Here is an 18,910-nt window from a genome sequence, read left to right as displayed (position 1 = left end):
GCAACTGTGTCCATTAGAAACAAGATGCTTGGAAAGGGAAACAGCCCAGAAGGAATTTCCCGTATTGCTACAGTGAATTGATAGAATTAAGTTAATTGAACCCATTAGTGATATACACTGACACACACACACAAACACAGGAAACAGCTTGTATTGCAGATTGTGACTGTTTGTGTGGCCACATATTAATCAATCATGCAGAGATACAAAAAAATCCTGTTTTTTTTTTGTTTTTTTTTACTGTAGTGTCTGTATTGATGAATATGGCATTTTTAAACAAGGCCCCATGAAAATCCTGTTTTAAAATGTGTCATCATTATCTTCCTCCTTTTTTTCTCTCCATCTCAGTCTGTTTCATTGACCTTTTTGTCTCTCCCTCGTCTCTCTTTTTCAGAGAAGAGAAGAGTGAGCAGCTTTTGGACACCAAACAGGAGCTGGAGAACATGGAGGTTGAGCTCAAGAGGCTACAGCAGGAGGTAACACCATTACAAAGTCTCTCTCTCTCACACACACACACATACACGCACACACACACACACATGCACACATGCACACAAACAAACGGTTTCAGTCCACCTGCTCTTCCCTCCTCTTTCCAAGTGGATCCAGTACTTTATATCTGCCAGGCTTTAATCAGGGCCTAAGGGCCTTAGCTCATTATGGGCTATTAGAGCTATCTTTAGGTTTAGTTACTGCCTCACATGGCTTTTGATTTAGAGTGGGCGGCTGTCTGGCTGCATGCAGTAAACAAGGTGCATGTGTTCATGAAGAGGAATATTGAAAATTATGATGCAGTGTGTGCATTCGTGCATGATTGATTGAGTGTTTGCATGTGCTCTTTCATCCTGTTTATGTAACAGATGAGTCTCAGTGGCGCGGCTATTTGCTGCTTATAGCTAATCTACAGCACTGATCATAGATGATTGCTTGAAGATTAATGAACCCACTGACTTATTAAGACATCTGTAAGTGTGTTTGTGTGCCTGTGAGCGTGCGACTATGAATGTCAGCTTGTTCCTGTTTGAGCCAGCGTTTTTGTTTTTTATTGCTTATGCACATGCTGCATAATGTAGATATTGAAAACACATTTGAACATATCTCTGCTGCATTTTTGCCTCCTGCAGAGTTACCAGCTGCTGTCGGATGCACGGTCAGCTCGGGCCTACCGGGACGAGCTGGACGCGCTCAGGGAGAAGGCCATCCGCGTGGACAAACTGGAGAGTGAGCTGAGCCGATACAAGGAGAAGCTTCACGACATTGAGTTTTACAAGGCCAGAGTGGAGGTATAGAAACACACGGCATCATTTAAGATTCTGGCACTATCACAAAAGCAGTTATAGTAGTGTTTGTGAAAGGACAAATTCTGAGGAATGTATCCTACTACACTGTCACTACAAAAACTGCTATCACTGCCTCACCGTTCTTTAGACCCATTTTGGGTGTGGGCAGGTGGGGAGGTCTCACAGAGGTCTCAATAGGACATTTTGTACAGTGACATCAAGTTTCAAACAAACAATGGCTATTATGGCCACTAACATCATCACACATGAATCAAGTGTGGCTCATTGAATCCACAAGAGTCTCAGCTTTCCAGTCAAAGCCAACTGATGCAGCTCCAAGACTGTTTAGGCCCCAGTCTGCACACACACACCATTTTACAACAGGCCAAAAGAACACATTTGGACTGCAGGGTTTGTGGCCCAAACTGCATGGGATCAACATAAGGTGGGCATGTCTGCAAAAGAGAGAGCCGTGGCCACAGAGTGCTGTTTCATTCAGAGATCTGGAGGCCAGAGGTCAAGAGACCCTGTGAAACATTTCTCATTTCCTTAAGAGGATCTGTCCTAAACAAATTGATGTGATTAATAATGATTACTGCAGTCTGGGTTTTCTTTAACTGCTGTTGTGTGGTGATGTGATTGTGGGCTGTGTAGGAGCTGAAGGAGGACAACCAGATCCTGCTGGAGACCAAGACCATGCTGGAGGAGCAGCTGGATGGGAGCAGGGCTCGCTCTGATAAACTGCACCTCCTGGAGAAGGAGAGCCTGCAGCTCAAATCCAAGATCCACGACCTGGAGATGGTGAGATTGATGGATGGATGGATGGCAAAATCAGCTGATGGAGGGCAAGTGGTGGTGTACATAGAGAACGATAACTGCAAGCTATCGAGAGCCTGTAGCGAACGTGCCAGATCAAGAACATTGAGTTGGTTGTTGAAGTGGAGAAATGCTAAAAAAGAAGAGTATAGGAGCCTACTTGTGTGTTAAGACTATAGACAGTGATGTTTAACCCTCCTGTTATGTTGACATTTTTGAACATCTTTTATGTTTGGGGTCAATTTGACCCCTGTAGTTTAAACTTCCACGAAATTATTATAACTAAAATTGTTATTAAAGTTTATGTGTCAAGTACTTTATGTTTCTTTGTTGATTACCTAAATAGCCCTTTAAATAAAACATAACATAACTCTGTATTACGCGACAATTGAAAAATATGCAAATCACCATAAAATCTCACTGATTGATCTGAAATTGGAAAGAAATTTTAATTTTTGGTGTTTTAATGACTTTATATTATTTCTAAGTACAGATTTTTGTTATTTATAACCAATGCGTTACAAAGTGTGTACAGGACATTGAAACATATCATCATGTCAATTTCATGTTTACCCAATAGAACCCATTACATTAGGAACACTCATTAAATATGAAGCAAAAAAAAATGATGTTAATCATTTATTTAGAGACGCTAAACATTGGCTGGGGTCAAATTGACCCCAAACATAATAGGAGGGTTAAACACTTCCTGTGTATCTGTCATCTCCAGGAGCGGGACCTGGACCGTAAGCGCATGGAGGAGCTGCTGGAGGAGAACTTGGTGCTGGAGATGGCCCAGAAACAGAGCATGGACGAGTCCCTGCACCTGGGCTGGGAGCTGGAGCAACTGTCCAAGACGCCTGAGCTGACTGAAGGTGAGGAAGGGATGGACGAGGTTGAGGAGCATAGGAGAGTAAGAATGCAACTGTATTGGCAAAAGACTTGGGTTTGCAGTAGGGGATCGGGAATTAGCATCCATTCTCAGGAGAGCAGAAGCCTGGAGAAGGAGGCCCTGAAGCATCACTCAGCTGACATTCAGTTGAGGTGAGCAGGTAGTGACAAAAAGCTAGGGGACCACAAGGGACGGGCCAGGTCTGGAGGCTTCACACCGCCAACAGACTAGACTCTGGCCTCCGGCTCTTGGCCGTGGCTTCCTCCCCGGCTCCAATCCCTTACGTCTTTGCCAACCTCCACTGGGCTTTCTCTTCACTTGGTTAAGTCCTGTATTTAATATTCAGTGGCTCCTGGAGGATAATCTGTGAGTTGGGATTATGAAAGCTGCTAAGAGGGTTAACTAGCCAAGGATCTGGATAAAGACCCTGAGTGGAGGGCTGTTTGTTAAAATAGCACTTAAAAGGTTTAAGGGTTGCGGATGGAGTGCAGTTGTGATAATGTAATTAGATTTTTTGAAGGCTATTGTGATCTAAATGGTTTAGACTTTGCACAGCACATTGGTAAACAGTGGCTGTTTGTAAATATACTTTATAAATAAGTTAATTTAATTTGATAGTGACTGAACCTTGGTGGTCTCTGTGGCGCTGACATTTGACATGATAGCTATAATCAGAAAACTAGGGACCGTTTACTTATTGATGCATTTTGTTCCCAGAGGTTTTTGCATGAATGTATTTTATATTTTATAGCCTACTATTTTGATATATTTTGTATTTTTTTGTTTTTATTGTAGGAATCCGGTATGTGCTCATTAGAGATGGGATAGTCTTGATTTGCATTCTTGTGTCTCATTGATTTGTGTAAATGGCATTGCGTAATGAGATGCTGTAGGCTACATGTTGAAGTGCTTTGAATCTGCCAATCAGCACCTGATTATTTAAAGACACCCTGGATGGCAAATTAGGCTTTGTGCGAATCTGATTAAGCATCATGCAAAAGGCGTAGTTTGCTCCACTTATTGATATGATTTATTGTCAAAACAGTGTGAACCTAGTATCCTGGTGTGCGCTGGAATATTCTTTTTTTGGTTTAATGAATTACCTATTTGTAGCAGCTGTAGAAAAAGAAATCCCCTGTACCTCTTCCCTGTCGTCCACCCAGTCCCCCAGAAGTCCCTGGGCGAGGAGGTGAACGAGCTGACGTCCAGCCGCCTGCTGAAGCTGGAGAAAGACAACCAGACTCTGCTGAAGACGGTGGAGGAGCTCAGAGGAGCCGCCAGTCAGGACGCCTCTGGAAAACTGACCAAGGCCAACCAGGAAAACCAGAGACTCAACCAGAAAGTAAGCAGCGGGCCTTTCAGTGTATATACAGAATTTAAAAGGTATAAAAAAACACACTTGCAGGATGGAAGAACTTTTCTACAGAATGTTATATTGAGTGAAATAGCTGCCAATTCTTCACAACAGCGTGTAAAATAAGTTTGACATCATGAGAAATATTGCTCAAAAGTTTGCCGAGCACTGACTGAGATTATGCCAGGCAGTTTCCTCTACAAGCTGGAAACATTTTACCAAGAGATTTGGATATAATAAACACAAAAAATGCCTTTCTCTGTTGTGACTGATGAATAAAATAAAAGAGAAAGAGATGTTTAAGGCAAAACGATGGAAGGGTAGAACACTATCTAAGACCTTGAGTGTGTTTTTTTTTTTTTTTTTGTTTAATAACCGAGTTTGAAAGTGTTTAAGTTTCTAGCCCTCATCAGATGTAACAACAAGCACTCACATCAGCATATGGGACCAGCCCTCCTCCATAATATATCACTTGTCTGTCAGACCTTTTCACTCGGTGTCAGGCAGAAAGAAAAAGGCACAAGAAAAAGAGAAGGGAGGATGGAGAGGGAGGGTTGGAGAGGAGGAAAGCAAAGCTGTAAATCCAGACAGCCCCGCATTGCTTTTTCTCTGCCAGTCTGTGACACTCGAACGCCCCTCGCTAAGAGAAGTCTCTCAGCTATTTTCAGAAACATAAGCCTCTCTCTGTGCCCCCGGAATAAAAAAGCATGGAAATGTGTTTTTCCTCTCACAAAGGCAAGAGGAAAGCTGGAGTGAGAAATTTATTTCAGGGTGACGCAGAGTCAAGAGCAAAACACATTAAGATGTGAATGCAGCTTGAACAATAGAAAACTCTTGCGTGTGCGTGTGCGTGTGCGTGTGTGTGTGTGTGTGTGTGTGTGTGTGTGTGTTCCTATACTCGCTACATAGTGAGGACCAGAACACATTGTTGACCAACAGAGAGGGGACATTTTTGGGAAGTGAGGGCATTTTGGCCACTTCACAACAGCGAAGGCAAATTCTGTCTTATTGTTGAAGATTAGAATTAAGGGTAGGTTAAGGATACAATAAGCGTTATGGTTAAGATTAGGGAAGGCTGTAAAAAATGAATGGAAGTCAATATAATGTCCTCACAACGATAGAAATACATGAATGTGTGTGTGTGTGCATGCACATGTGTTTTTAAGTATAATGTGTGTATTCCTGGAGTTTCTTTGACAGGAAAGGTGCTGTATTTTAAGCAGCTCCAATTTATCGTGGATTAATAAGTGCACCGTGTTCTTCAGCGTTCACTCAGCAAGCATGTGGGAGTGTCATGTTCTCTGTGCAAATGTATATGTTTTTGTGGGCATATGGATAGATAAACTGTGTTTTATCAGTAGATTCAAAGACAGGCTTCTGAAAAACTATCAAGCCTTTCACGATCAGAGGTACAAACCTTTGACATGGCATGACATGTGAAAGGTGACATCTCAGCTTTACAGCGTAGATGTCAGTCACTTTAAATCATTTGTCTGTTTCTAGCAAAGCCATTCCCACTCGGCAGCTCAGAGTTTGATAGCACAGAACACAGCCTTCAGGCCCAGATCTTGTGTGGTCCTCAGATCTGTAACAGCCTGAAAAAGTATGATACACAGCCTGTACACACAGTTCAGCCACTGTTCAGTCTGCTGATATTTTATGTAGTGACATGGCCTGCTTGAAAGTCATTACCACTGGAGAACAGCGTTTATCTCCTGCACCGAAAAGGACCTTCACATCCAATCAAGATGTTTAGATGCAGCAAAGTTTTGATTTTATGCATTTGATTAGTTTTATTTCCACGTGTGTGTGCAGCTGGAGCAGCTGGAGGCTGAGCTGACAACAGACAGAGACTCTCTCCGCAGCGCAGAGTCGCTCAGCACCGACCTGATGAAAGAGAAGGCTTTACTGGAGAAGACTCTGGAAACGCTCAGGGAGAACTCCGAGAGACAGGTATCCACATTTATAATATGCACTTTTAAATGTGTCTGTGTCCACATGGGGAAAAGATCAGGACAGGACATAAACACTGAAGATACAAGAAGACACATGCACTGTTGAACATGAACAATGACAGTGTTTCTGTTCACACAGTAATCTAATCTGGGAGATAATCACAACCACAACAGACTAAGATAATCACAATTTTAAAAATTTGACACTTAGGCTTGAAAAGTTGTTGCTATTGTTGCATGGCATGTTTTTGTTTATTTATTACGCAATCAAACAGAATAGGTTTGCAATCAGAAAATATATTTTGTGCAAAATTATCAAAACTGCAATCAAAATGCTTTATTGCATGTAAAATAAATTTGTGATTAAAATGTGAATCAAAATGTTTTGTTTGCAAATCAAAAAGTTGGGTTTGTCAATCAAAAACTTTTGTTTGTGAATTCAAAACTTTTGCTTGTTGTTGAGCTGAGTCTGGTGGGCAGGACCTAAGCTGGAAGATGGAAGGCACTACTGGCCAGTCTGGACTAGAGTGACAGACGTCTGGATCAGAATGGTCACTATACTGTTACATTATAACTGTGGATGTTGACAAGCAGTCATTACGAAAAACTTTTGAATTTATAAAGAAAACTTTTCGGTTCGCAAACAAAAGTTTTCAATCCACATTTCAATCACAAATTTATTTTACTTGCAATAAAAAAAAAAAAAAAAAATGATTGCAGTGTGGTTTTGCACTCAAATACATTTTGATTGCAAGACTGTGATTCTGTTTGATTGCACAATAAAGACACAAAAAACACTATATTGTTCGACATGATTAAAAACGAGAACATGTACTGTTTGTATCTCTGAACAGACAACGTCAGATAAAATTATTACACCAGATTAAACATAAAATGGTTTTGAATCAAAGCCCGATTGATTAAAAATGGCCCATAAGCATCATAAAAATGAATCCTACCTGTATTACAGTGTTCTTACATGGCACGTAATTGAATGAATGATGTCTGTTGTGATATCCAGTATTTCCCCTCCCTTCAAAACTAGTTTTATTGCTGACATTGTGGTTAAAGTTCCCCTTGTCTAGTTTTCAGCTGCAGAGAGTGAAGCTGCATGAAGCTGAGATATTGCAGTATTAAACATTAACTACATGTATATGTATGGCTCATGAAAATTCAGACTGATGATAATGCCTGGAGTGTGTTTTGACGCATGTCCAAAGCAGGTTAATAGGGCACTGTTCCACATCTCATGAGCAGTTTGAATATTCAGGTAATGACCTTATTCAGAGGAGCGTAATTGGATTAACATGTTAATATAATTAATGTCTTTATCTGAGAATTATTATCATCACATTATGTTTTGACATGCATGTAAACATAGGGAGTTTTATAGCCTATGCTTTAAGCCCCTGCGTCACACATGCCGCTCCGCTCACAAAACCTTTATTCATTCTTTTTCCAACTCCGGCAAAATAACACCACCAACGTATTTGATTTAGCGAAGTCTAGATTGAGTTTCCTTGAGCAGAGAGCCGTCTTTGTGCAACCGATCTGCCTTTGGCACAGAAAACTCTTCCGTGGAGCTAGGACAGTGTTTTATTGACTCGACAGATTTCTGCTACTCGGTGCCCCAGATGCGGTGGCATGCCTGTGCCTGGAGGGATTTTATCGCTGTTAGACCCAAATCTGACAGCTTTGATCAGGTTAAACATCTGATTTGTAAAATCCTGCCTTGGTGAGCTACAGAGGCCTCACTCGCACAGGCGGTAGGCACAGATTACTGAGGACAGCTCTATCCGCATGTTTCATCTTTGCAAACATTATGAAAGGCAACTTTTTTTTCAGCATACATCATTTTCAAATGAGTTGCAATGTTCTATAGACCATGTTAGCTACATTTCATTAGTTCTCCCTGATGTACTTGAATTCTTGTGATTCTGCCACAGAAATCCCTAATTGGACCAAATGAAAATTTGAAGCAGATCTTCGGGTCTGCACAGTCACATTCATCAGATCCTAACTTTTGAGAAATCATTCACTGTTTTTTTAATATATATGTTTTTAACTTTATCCATTAAAACCGTGATAAAAATGCTAAAACCTCTTTCAGATGCAGGCAACATTTCACCAATGGCTGTATCAATTCTGATCCCATCAGTCACTGAATCTCTGCTGTCCCTTCCCCAGCTCAAAGGTCTGGAGCAAGAGAACAAGCACCTGAGCCAGACGGTGACATCCCTGCGCCAGCGCTGCCAGGTGGGAGCTGAAGCCCGAGTCAAAGACGTGGAGAAGGAGAATCGCGTCCTGCACGAGTCCATCTGCGAGACCAGCGCCAAACTTAACAAGATGGAGTTTGAGAGGAAACAACTACGTGAGTGACGTCATGGTCCAGCTTTTACTTTTGACTTTACCTGACACTAAGTGTGGCTTACCAGCTTCCTTTTGTAGAAATAAATATTCCATCTTTTTTGTTTCCTCATTCCTCTTGAATGTTAAATCTGATCTCTGCCGCACTCTGATAAGGTCGATGGAAACAGACTTTGCATCAGTGTCTTCTAAAGTAATCAACCTGTTGATGGATGTGTGTGTGTGTGTGTGTGTGTAGGTAAGGAGCTGGAGGTGTTGAAGGAGAAAGGTGAGAGAGCAGAGGACTTGGAGATTCAGGTGCAGAAGCTGGAGAGGGACAACGAGAGTCTGCAGAAGAAAGTGGCCAGTCTTGGCATCACCTGTGAAAAGGTTTGTTGCACTGTGTTCTCTCTGTCTAGGTGCTACGTTACAGATAGTTAATAAACCTGAATACCCTTATTTTAATATGAGGCGATAATATGTAGTGTATGGTATGGCAGTTTTTCTTCAAGTCATAGGCATTATGTCACATGAATTTGACTCATTTAACCTCATTTTCATGTGAGAATAGTCAATTAGTTCTTGTTTTCCCTTTGAAATTTTGTCATTGCTATGAACAGTTGCACTTCAGTACATAAATAGCCTGTAAGAAAAGAAGCCGTTGCCTTATGGTGTGTTCAGGCCCAACATGAAACAAATTTTTGCCTTGCAGACTTGCATCAGACCGGCAAAAATTTCAGCTCATTTGCATATTCACACCATTAATGATACCCGATGCAAATTCCTGTCTATTTGCGTCTTTGCATTCTGCCAACAGACATACAAGGTGTTTGACTTTGTGAACATAGCAGATAGTGACATACAAAGTGTTTGACTTTGTATGTTTAGCTTCAGGGAGGAGAACTCTGATCGTCATTGGTTAAGATTTGCTGTGTTTGATTTATTTTTGTATGCATGCTTTTTTCATGATTTCCTTGACTGTAATGGATTACAGTAAGTGCTGCAAGAAGAGAATTACGAGCTTAGGTGGGACTTTGTTGTGTGATTATTTAATGCTCTCCTTGTCTTTAAGTCGTCTTCGTTTGAAGGACAAGATCTATGGTGCAGGTAGTTAAGACTTTTCAGGGTTGGATGTAGCTGTATAATTTGTAACTATACATTACCAAAAGCAGCTTTTTTTCACAAAGGTTTTGAAGCCATTATCAATGCAACAAATCAAGTGGCAAATTTTTGGCAGTCCTGATATGGGCCCAGCAGATCCAGTTGTATCCTGTCAGCCCGTGGCATTAATCTGAAACACTACTTTTGTGTATGCAGGTGTCGTCCTTGGAGAAGGAGAACACTGAGCTGGAGACGGAGGGCCGCCGTCTGAAGAAGAAGGTGGATGCTCTGAAGAACATGGCCTTCCAGCTGGAGGCTCTGGAGAAGGAGAACTCCCAGCTGGAGCATGAGAACCTGGAGCTGCGGCGCTCGGCCGAGAGCCTCCGGTCCGCAGGGGCCAAGGCCGCTCAGCTGGAAGCGGAGAACAGGGAGCTGGAAAGTGAGAGGAGCCAGCTGAAACGCAGCCTGGAGCTGCTCAAGGCCTCCTCCAAGAAGACCGAGAGATTAGAGGTAAAACTTCAGGACTGCCAGTCATAACACAGCCGGCACACCTCTTGTTCTGGAGTCACAGTACTCGACTAAAGTACAGTAGGAGACAGCTTAAATAGAATGAACTTCTTTGAGAGCCTGGCACCATTCACAGCCACTGCTTATCATACCATTATTGATATTCTTGCTGTTGGCAAGAGGGACCAGCTCAGACCGCTGGTCAAGGCTTAATTCATGAAGACAGACCTTTGAGAGATTAAGAGAGAGGTTGTGTTACTGATGTGGTTACTCCTACTGATAGTAGTTTCTTATCAAAAGTAGCAATATTAAACAATGAATCATATACATATATTACTTGATATTGATATTAAATTATCACAGTTCTGTGTATCGGTGAGTTAAGAGGTCATAACCACTGAGAACCACACAAGATCTTGCAAAACAGCTGTACTATTAATGTTATGATTGATGTTTAAATATGAACTTATCAAGACTGTTACAGGTGAGTTACTAGGGCTTTGGCATAGAAGAGCAACAGGGAGCTGCAGCAACTAGTTCATGAAAGCTTTTAATATCCTAATCTGTTCCCCTCCCAGGTGAGTTACCAGGGCCTAGATACAGAGAACCAGCGCTTACAGAAGGCTTTAGAAAACAGCAGCAAGAAGATCCAGCAGCTGGAGGCAGAGCTGCAGGAGGTGGAGGCCGAGAATCAGACCCTCCAACGCAACTTGGAAGAGCTCAAGATCTCCAGTAAGCGCCTGGAGCAGCTGGAGCAGGAGGTAGGCAGTGTTTCCACTACATTCATTCAGCAACTGTGACCCATCTGTTTTTTTGAGAAGTGGCATCTTAGCATGTTAGAGTCAGTGTTTACAACTCCAGATAAGAAACATTTTTGAACTGCACCCGGCCCTGGAGCAGCCATAGAATCGGCACAAAATCCTATGGGATGCATCGCTGTAGGCAGCATAACTGACATAGCTTCAGTTACTTTTTTGGAGTGGACTGATTTTTTTTTTTTTTTTTTTTTTTTTTGGCTGGCAGAATGGGGCCAATCTGATTGTCCCAAAAGTGCAAACTCTGCCCAGCTTGTGTTCCAGGCTGACTTGATTCTGTTGTAACAGTGTCATCAAACGTCACTGTTGATTTCACGGACATTTTGTGAAGTGCACATGTAGGTTTCTCAGGAGCTGTGGTAAATTTTGCTCTTTCGACATGGATTTTATAGCTAGGTATCAGAGGCTTTGTAGGAGCTGTATGAAAGTTTGGCAGAGCAACAGTGTTGGCACCGGGGCAGGGCAGCCACTCTTTTAGTCCATGCTTATAAAATTATAACATGTTTTCCAGCAGGCTTGGATTATCCCAGATTATTTATGAAAACTGTTTTTTTTTTGCCATTGAGTTAATCTGTGTCCACTTTTAGCCAAACATGTATTTACACAGCATTCACACTAAAAGTAATCCTATAATGATGTTTATCCATCCATACGCTTTATCTCCATTGCTTCCCCCTCGCTCCCAGAACAAGACACTGGAGCAGGAGAGCTCCCAGCTGGAGAAAGACAAGAAGCTCCTGGAGAAGGAGAACAAGCGGCTGAGACAGCAGGCCGAGATCCGCGACTCCAAGCTGGACGACAGCAACCAGCGGATCTCTGCCCTGGAGAAGGAGAACCGCACCATGGGCAAGGAGATGATCTTCTTCAGGGACTCGTGCACCAGGGTCAAAGACTTGGAGAAGGAGAACAAGGAGCTGGTCAAACAGGCCACCATTGATAAGAAGACCCTGGTCACTCTCCGAGAGGTGAGAAATCAATGTCTGAAAGCACAAGCGCGTCAAGATGTCCTGACTCCGTCCTGAGACTTCCCCCAAATTTCCCACTCCCTTGATGTTGGATGTTTAAAAGTCAGATGGAATTTTAAGAATTGATTACTGCAATGAATAGAATACTCAAAGTGAGCTTTTTTAGTGGCAGACTTGTGTTGTTATGGGAATCTGGAGAGGTAAAACTAAGGATCTCAATGGATGTATGACTGCTTGATGGACATTGATTATGTATGCTTATGTGATAATGGCCAGATCAGCCTATTAGAGCTTCATAGCTTTTCCATTAAGATTACGAAACTGGGTTGTTGATCAATAAATGCTCAATAGCAATGACCTTCGGTGTCATTGAAAGATGTGTGCGTGTTTATATGTGTGTATGTTAATGAATGCAGGAGCTGGTGAGTGAGAAACTGCGGACTCAGCAGATGAATAATGACCTGGAGAAGCTGACCCATGAGCTGGAGAAGATCGGTCTCAACAAGGAGAGGCTCCTGCATGATGAGCAGAGCTCTGATGACAGGTCGGTCTCTCTCTCTCTCACACACACACACACACAAACACATACATCAAAAATAAACCTGACACAAAGTAAGTTGTGGTGGTTCTCAAAATGATTTATACTCCTGGAGCCTGAATGACAACTTCAGGCTCTCATCTCAGGATCATAATCACTACAAGTGATCAGTAGTTTTGCTGTGTGGAAACAGGCCTATGACCTATTTTAGACTGGTGCTATAGTTTGAATTAATCTTGGTGTATTGCATAATAATCCTGTGGGAAATTTCTGAGCCTGCACTCTCCACCACCTGCCACACTCTAGCCAAGAAACTGTTTGGCCTTGATATATTGTGATAATAATAGGGAGGCCTTGTCTCTTTTTTGTTGAAGGTATCAAATGTGTTTGTCATACACACACACACACACACACACACACACACACACACACACACACACACACACACGGAAACACAGAGTTAACTCTCCCTGTGCTCTAAGGTTCAAGCTGCTGGAGTCCAAACTAGAGTCGACTCTTAAGTCATCTCTGGAGATTAAGGAGGAGAAGATCGCCGCCCTGGAGGCCAGACTGCAGGAGTCGTCTAACCTCAACCAGCAGCTTCGCCAGGAGCTCAAGACAGTCAGTGTCTCACACACACAAACGAGGCAACATACGCGCATAAACCTTTTGACTAAAATATGTTTCATCAGTGTAATTCCTGATTTTCATGGTCCAGCTGCAATTGTAGGAAAACATACTTGTCTCCTCTATGGATTAATAAAATCCTCTGTCCCCTTACGGTTGGATAACATCAGAAAAGCACTGCCATCAAGCTCAAACCCAGGCTGTTCTTTTTGTTTAGTTCCTGAAACGTTGACATTTTGAACATGCAGTTTTTACCCAATCGCACCAGTATGTGCCTTGGCATACACACACAGGCCATGCCATTTACCACAGAAACACATCCCACAGTGCCCCACCTCCCACAATAAGAGAATACCAATCGGCCAGCTCACCCACAAGAGAACAGTGTGTACAAAAACCTTTCCCCCTGCAGTCTAAAACACTAAAAACACTGAAAACACTGAGGGCTTCTCAAGGCTAATGCATTATTTACGCATCCACTCTTCCTATCACCAATGAATCTATTTATGAGGCGGCAGGAGTCTGGGAAAAGAGTCGGAGCAGCGGGGAGGATGTGGGCTTTCCCTGAGGGAGGCGTTTTTGTTTTGAACTTACTGACGCAAATCTCATCCACGGCTGAAGAGAGAGGTGAAAGGACTTGACATGAGTGTCAGTGGTGAATCACTGTCCACTTGATTTAACCATTACTGATGTCACACAGTATTCTGGCTGCTGCTGCGACTTTAATTTAGTATGTCTTCTGCTGTCTTCTCCATCTAATCAAACCTGGAAAACTGTTATTTCCCAAACTGCTTGGCACTTTGGGAAATTTTTAGGGATAAATGTCACTTACCAACAAATCTTACATACACGATGAACAACTAGGACACAAAAAATGTCCATCCGGCATTGTAACTCCTGCATTTCTCTGCAGGTGAAGAAGAACTATGAGGCGCTGCGGCAGAGGGAGGAAGAGGAGAGGATGGTGCAGAGCTCGCCCCCTAGAGGAGGGGAGGACCCGCAGGCTGTCAGTAAGTGGGAGAAGGAGAGCCACGAGGCCACCAGGGAGCTGCTGAAGGTCAAAGACAGACTCATCGAGGTGGAGAGGAATGTGAGTGACTCAAAAGCCCATGAGAACGCAAGATATGGTTTATGTGACGCTCTTGCATGCATGAAGCATAGGCAATGTCCTATTTACATGTCTGTTTGTGTGTGTGTTTTCTTTTCTTTTTTTTCCAGAATGCCACGCTCCAGGCTGAGAAGGCAGCCTTGAGGAGCCAGCTCAAACAGCTGGAGACTCAAAGCAGCAACCTGCAGGCTCAGATCGTGGCTGTACAGCGACAGACTGCCTCCCTGCAGGAGAACAACACAACGCTACAGACGCAGAACGCCAAGCTGCAGGTAAACCAGTGTCCATCCTAAAACATATACTGCTTATTAGCCAGACAGAAGCTTTACACTCACTTGAAAGCCAACATACTGAACCACTTTGTGAACTTTGTTTTAGAAAAAACACTATAAAACCATTATTTTCATAGAGTTCTTGTACATGTTAGTAGAATCATACAGTGGCAAAAAGGTAGAGAAACACCCAACCTACAGTATTCTTCTAAATTATACTATATTCAATTTATAAAATACTACATTACAAACACTGAATGCCAAGCTGCCGATGTCCTGGCCTCCCTCTCTGGATTGTTTGTAGACAGCTGTCTTCCTCTCGCCAAAATGCTTAGCTTCCTAGTATGGATTTAGACGAGTAGTCCCTGTTTGGCAGCTATTCAAACCCTGCTTACATTAAGGCTGCAGGGTTTACTTGGGGCCATTGCTGGAAGTTGGTGTGTGTTTGTGGGGTGGGAAGGTGTTTCTATCTCTGTGTGGAGGCAAAGATGGTTTTTAGATGTGCCAAACCACTGTGACCACAGAGGAAAACAGTTTCCTGCTTGTGTTTTGGGGTCGGCGCTTACAACCAGAAGACAATGAGCAGACTAGATACACAGTGCCCCCTAAGGACCAAAAATAGCATCAACATCTACTGAACATACTACACTTTGATGATTTATTTGAGTTCAGTGCCATTACTCCTAGCAGTTGAAAATTGTAAATTAATTCAAGGATTCAAGCATTCAAGGAACTTTATTGTCATACCAGTTCACACTTACATGCTAGTGGTACGAAATTAGCACTCAGGTCCCGGTATAAGCCAAAACCCCCCCCGAAAAAAAGACCAGAAAAAGAAGTGTAAATATAAGTATAAATATAGAATATAAGATATATAAGATATATAAATATATATATATATATAGGTATAAACAGTATATATAAACAGTATGTGTGGATATAAACAGTATGTAAACTATAAACAGTACATGTAAATAAATGTAAACAGCATATATAAATGTAAATAAAAATATAAATAAAAAGATAAATAGTATATATATAATAAGTATAAATAAACAGCCTATATATAAGTAAGTAGTATATGTGTAATAAATAATAAATATAATATATATATATAAGCAGGAAATATAAAATATATAAAAATATAGAGAAAAATATAAATAGCCTATGTAAATATAGACAGTATATATGTATATATAAATATGTATATATAATATAGACAGTGTAGTATAGAATGGACCAAGCCACAGAACCTGATGCCCGGGACTGGGATTCATGGAACTCATCATCACATTTTCCCATTTCATCCCTCATCTCTTTTATATTTGTACTATCCTCATTCTTTCACCAATCCCCTGTTTTCCTTTACCTCCTCCATGTACCAACACTCTCCATGTTCCTCTCCCTCCTCTCCTCTAGGTGGAAAACTCCACCCTGAGCTCTCAGAGCGCCGCCCTCATGGCGCAGAATGCCCAGCTGCAGAGCCAGCAGAGCAGCGTGGAGGGCGAGCGGGAGGGAGCACTGAAGGAGAAAGAGGAGCTGAGGAGCACCTACGAGCTGCTCCTGCGCGACCACGAGAAGCTGGCGGCGCTCCACGAGAGGCAGGCGGCCGAATACGAGGCGCTGATTGGGAAGCACGGAGGCCTGAAGAGCTCCCACAAGAGCCTGGAGCAGCAGCACAGGGAGCTGGAGGACAGGTGAGAAGGGGTCAAGACTTTCCCTAAGCTTTCCTACACAAATGACCACTGCTGTCCTTGTGGATACATCAAAGCAATCTGCATTTGTCTGTGTGTGTATGTATGTACAGGTACAAGCAGCTGCTTCAGAGGAAGGGGGAGCTGGAGGAGCTGGAGCGAAATCTAAAGGAGCAGCAGGAGAAAATGGTGCTGGAGAACCAAACCCACCAAGCCACAGCCGACCAGTGCAAACTGCTCAAAGAGGAGAATGACAGGTCAGTTCAACCTGACTTTGATAACAGCCTACTGAGAATAATAGCTGTGCTTTGAAACTGGCTGTTGCACACAAAAAAAAAACAGAAGAGATGGAAGAAAAGCATCAGCAATAATCTAATGCAGTCTAGCTTAGAAGACCTTTCTCACAAAAGCCATATTGACATGAAACAGCAGGTAACCAGAGGTGTAGCAGTCTTTCTAGTTAACCAGCATCAACAACACCAGGACCCTGGCTCTGTTAGATATAGTTTAATCTTCATTAATGTCATTAATAACACCTGTGTTTACCTGCTATTTCATGTCAAAATATCTGCTCTGAAATGAGCATATTTACTCTGAGCCATCTCCTTACACTGCCCCAAATGTCACATGTCTGTCATCTCATATATGTATCTGTGTATTGATGAGTTTTTCTCTGCTCTCACTCCAAGGCTGAACACCACATATCGTCAGCTGTTGAAGGACAACGAGGCTCTTCAGCTGGACCACAAGAACGTGAAGAGCCAGCTGAACAGCGCCAAGCTGGAGCAGACCAAACTGGAGGCGGAGTTCTCCAAGCTGAAGGAGCAGTACCAGCAGCTCGACATCACCTCCACCAAGCTCACCAACCAGTGTGAGGTGAGGAGATGCACACTCGTTCCTCTTCCCCTGCCTTCCCTTCCCTTCCTTTCCCAAGTGCTTTTCTGTATGTCTGTGTACATCCCTTTGATATATGTTTGTGCATGTGTGTGTTTGTGTGTGTCAGTTGTTAAGCCAGCTGAAAGGGAACCTGGAGGAGGAGAATCGCCACCTGTTGGACCAGATCCAGACCCTGATGCTGCAGAACCGCACCCTGCTGGAGCAGACCATGGAGAGCAAGGACCTGTTCCATGTAGAGCAGAGACAATACATGTAACTGAACGTCTTGGTTTCCATTGACGTCCTAGAATTCATGCACTTTTGCTCTTATGGAGACTTGACTGTCATCTCTCCTCTCTGCACCCCTCAGAGACAAGCTGAATGAACTGAGGAGACAGAAGGAGAAGCTGGAGGAGAAGATCATGGACCAGTACAAGTTCTATGACCCCTCACCTCCACGCAGGTAAAAAAAAAAAAATCAGACTTTATCTGTTTTTTTTCTGTAGACACCAGAACAACAATACCGCAATATCACTGTGGTTTAAAAACACACCAGAACAGCTGGGGAGCTTGGGGATGTACTGAAATATTAAGTTACTTTGTCTGAAACTTGTGTAAGTGGCAATGACCTGTGCATGACCTGGATTCTCATCTCAGTTTAAGATCAAGTTCTCAAAGTACTACCTTTGAGGTACCTACCTCGATCTAATCAATCAGTAATCAGTGATGGAGATGACAGAATGACACAAGGAAACAATGAAGCACTAACACAAGGAAACAAGACAAAGTATGATATACGATGGCTTCCAGTAGTTCCAACACCATGTTGGAGGTGTAGCGCTATCCTACATAACCTTGCATACCTGGAACCACCAACACTAGACCTGCAGTGCATGCAAAGAAAAACTCTCCAGAAAATATTATTAGGAAAAAATGGGACAAACATTGGCTGAGCCAAGTCAAAGACAGATCCCCCACTGGGACAGCTGAGCAGGCAGTGGGTGCCAAAACTAACAGTCAAATGGACAATAACATGGACAATGACGTAAGACACGGAAGAGGCAAGGCAAAAAACATGATAGAGGAACAAGGTCACCGTCGCCTCAGATGTCCACAGAAACAGGGGCACTGCTTGTGTCCAATGCCAGGTAGAAAAACAAAGTCACAGATGGGACAGTAGCCAGCATTAATGACCACTGAGGCTAGAGCAGCACCAACTTCAAACTGCAAGGTAGAACACTGCACTGGTATCTGAGAAACAGGAAAGACAGAGAGCCCACATTTAGTCACGTACATACTCATACCAACAGCAGACAGTAAGTGAGTCTGGACATGTAGCAACCAGGAGGCCGTTCCTCAGCGGGTTCCCAGCGGCAGATTTCTATTTAAATACTGTCTGAGCCAACATAGAAGAAGAGGCGGTGTCTGGCTCGAGCTAGATTGTGCAAGGTTGGTCCTATGAGAGCAAGAGGGCTTTGAGTTTTGATTTGAAGGTTTTTCTACAGATGTAGCAGATGTAGGCATGAATTGTAAACTACTCCAAAACAAGTCAGTATAGCACAGTAAACACAGATCTGTGGTGTTTAAAATAGTTGCTTGTTGACAGTCTGACTGAGGCTGGGCCAAAATCTGGCATGGAATGGCAAAAAAACACTCAAGCTGCAGCCTCAGGGTGAGATATATCAAATATTGATGGCCTGCAGAGCTTTCAGGGTGCATGGAAACATTTTGATCTTGAGCATCATTGACGGGAACGGTTGGAAT

The 18,910-nt window shown here is 42.8% G+C and overlaps 1 protein-coding gene across 2 annotated transcripts in view; it reads left to right on the top strand.

Annotated features, from left to right (window-relative positions):
• Positions 1-18,910, top strand: part of ccdc88ab (coiled-coil domain containing 88Ab) — an 87,130-nt gene that overhangs the window by 53,164 nt on the left and 15,056 nt on the right. For both annotated transcript variants that reach the window (XM_030070319.1, XM_030070318.1), the window contains exons 9-28: positions 395-476; positions 1,125-1,283; positions 1,935-2,081; positions 2,827-2,971; positions 4,152-4,330; positions 6,158-6,295; positions 8,485-8,668; positions 8,903-9,033; positions 9,961-10,254; positions 10,830-11,012; positions 11,753-12,031; positions 12,448-12,575; positions 13,052-13,190; positions 14,110-14,286; positions 14,415-14,576; positions 15,996-16,273; positions 16,384-16,527; positions 16,960-17,146; positions 17,274-17,419; positions 17,517-17,609. In XM_030070319.1, the coding sequence (XP_029926179.1) occupies positions 395-476; positions 1,125-1,283; positions 1,935-2,081; positions 2,827-2,971; positions 4,152-4,330; positions 6,158-6,295; positions 8,485-8,668; positions 8,903-9,033; positions 9,961-10,254; positions 10,830-11,012; positions 11,753-12,031; positions 12,448-12,575; positions 13,052-13,190; positions 14,110-14,286; positions 14,415-14,576; positions 15,996-16,273; positions 16,384-16,527; positions 16,960-17,146; positions 17,274-17,419; positions 17,517-17,609 (3,375 nt within the window). The remainder of the gene's footprint in view (positions 1-394; positions 477-1,124; positions 1,284-1,934; positions 2,082-2,826; positions 2,972-4,151; positions 4,331-6,157; positions 6,296-8,484; positions 8,669-8,902; positions 9,034-9,960; positions 10,255-10,829; positions 11,013-11,752; positions 12,032-12,447; positions 12,576-13,051; positions 13,191-14,109; positions 14,287-14,414; positions 14,577-15,995; positions 16,274-16,383; positions 16,528-16,959; positions 17,147-17,273; positions 17,420-17,516; positions 17,610-18,910) is intronic.

The sequence above is a fragment of the Myripristis murdjan genome, chromosome 15 (assembly GCF_902150065.1).
Source record: "Myripristis murdjan chromosome 15, fMyrMur1.1, whole genome shotgun sequence".
Taxonomy (NCBI): domain Eukaryota; kingdom Metazoa; phylum Chordata; class Actinopteri; order Holocentriformes; family Holocentridae; genus Myripristis; species Myripristis murdjan.
The sequence above is the reverse complement of the archived record's forward strand: the minus strand, read 5'-3'. Positions and strand labels throughout refer to the sequence as shown.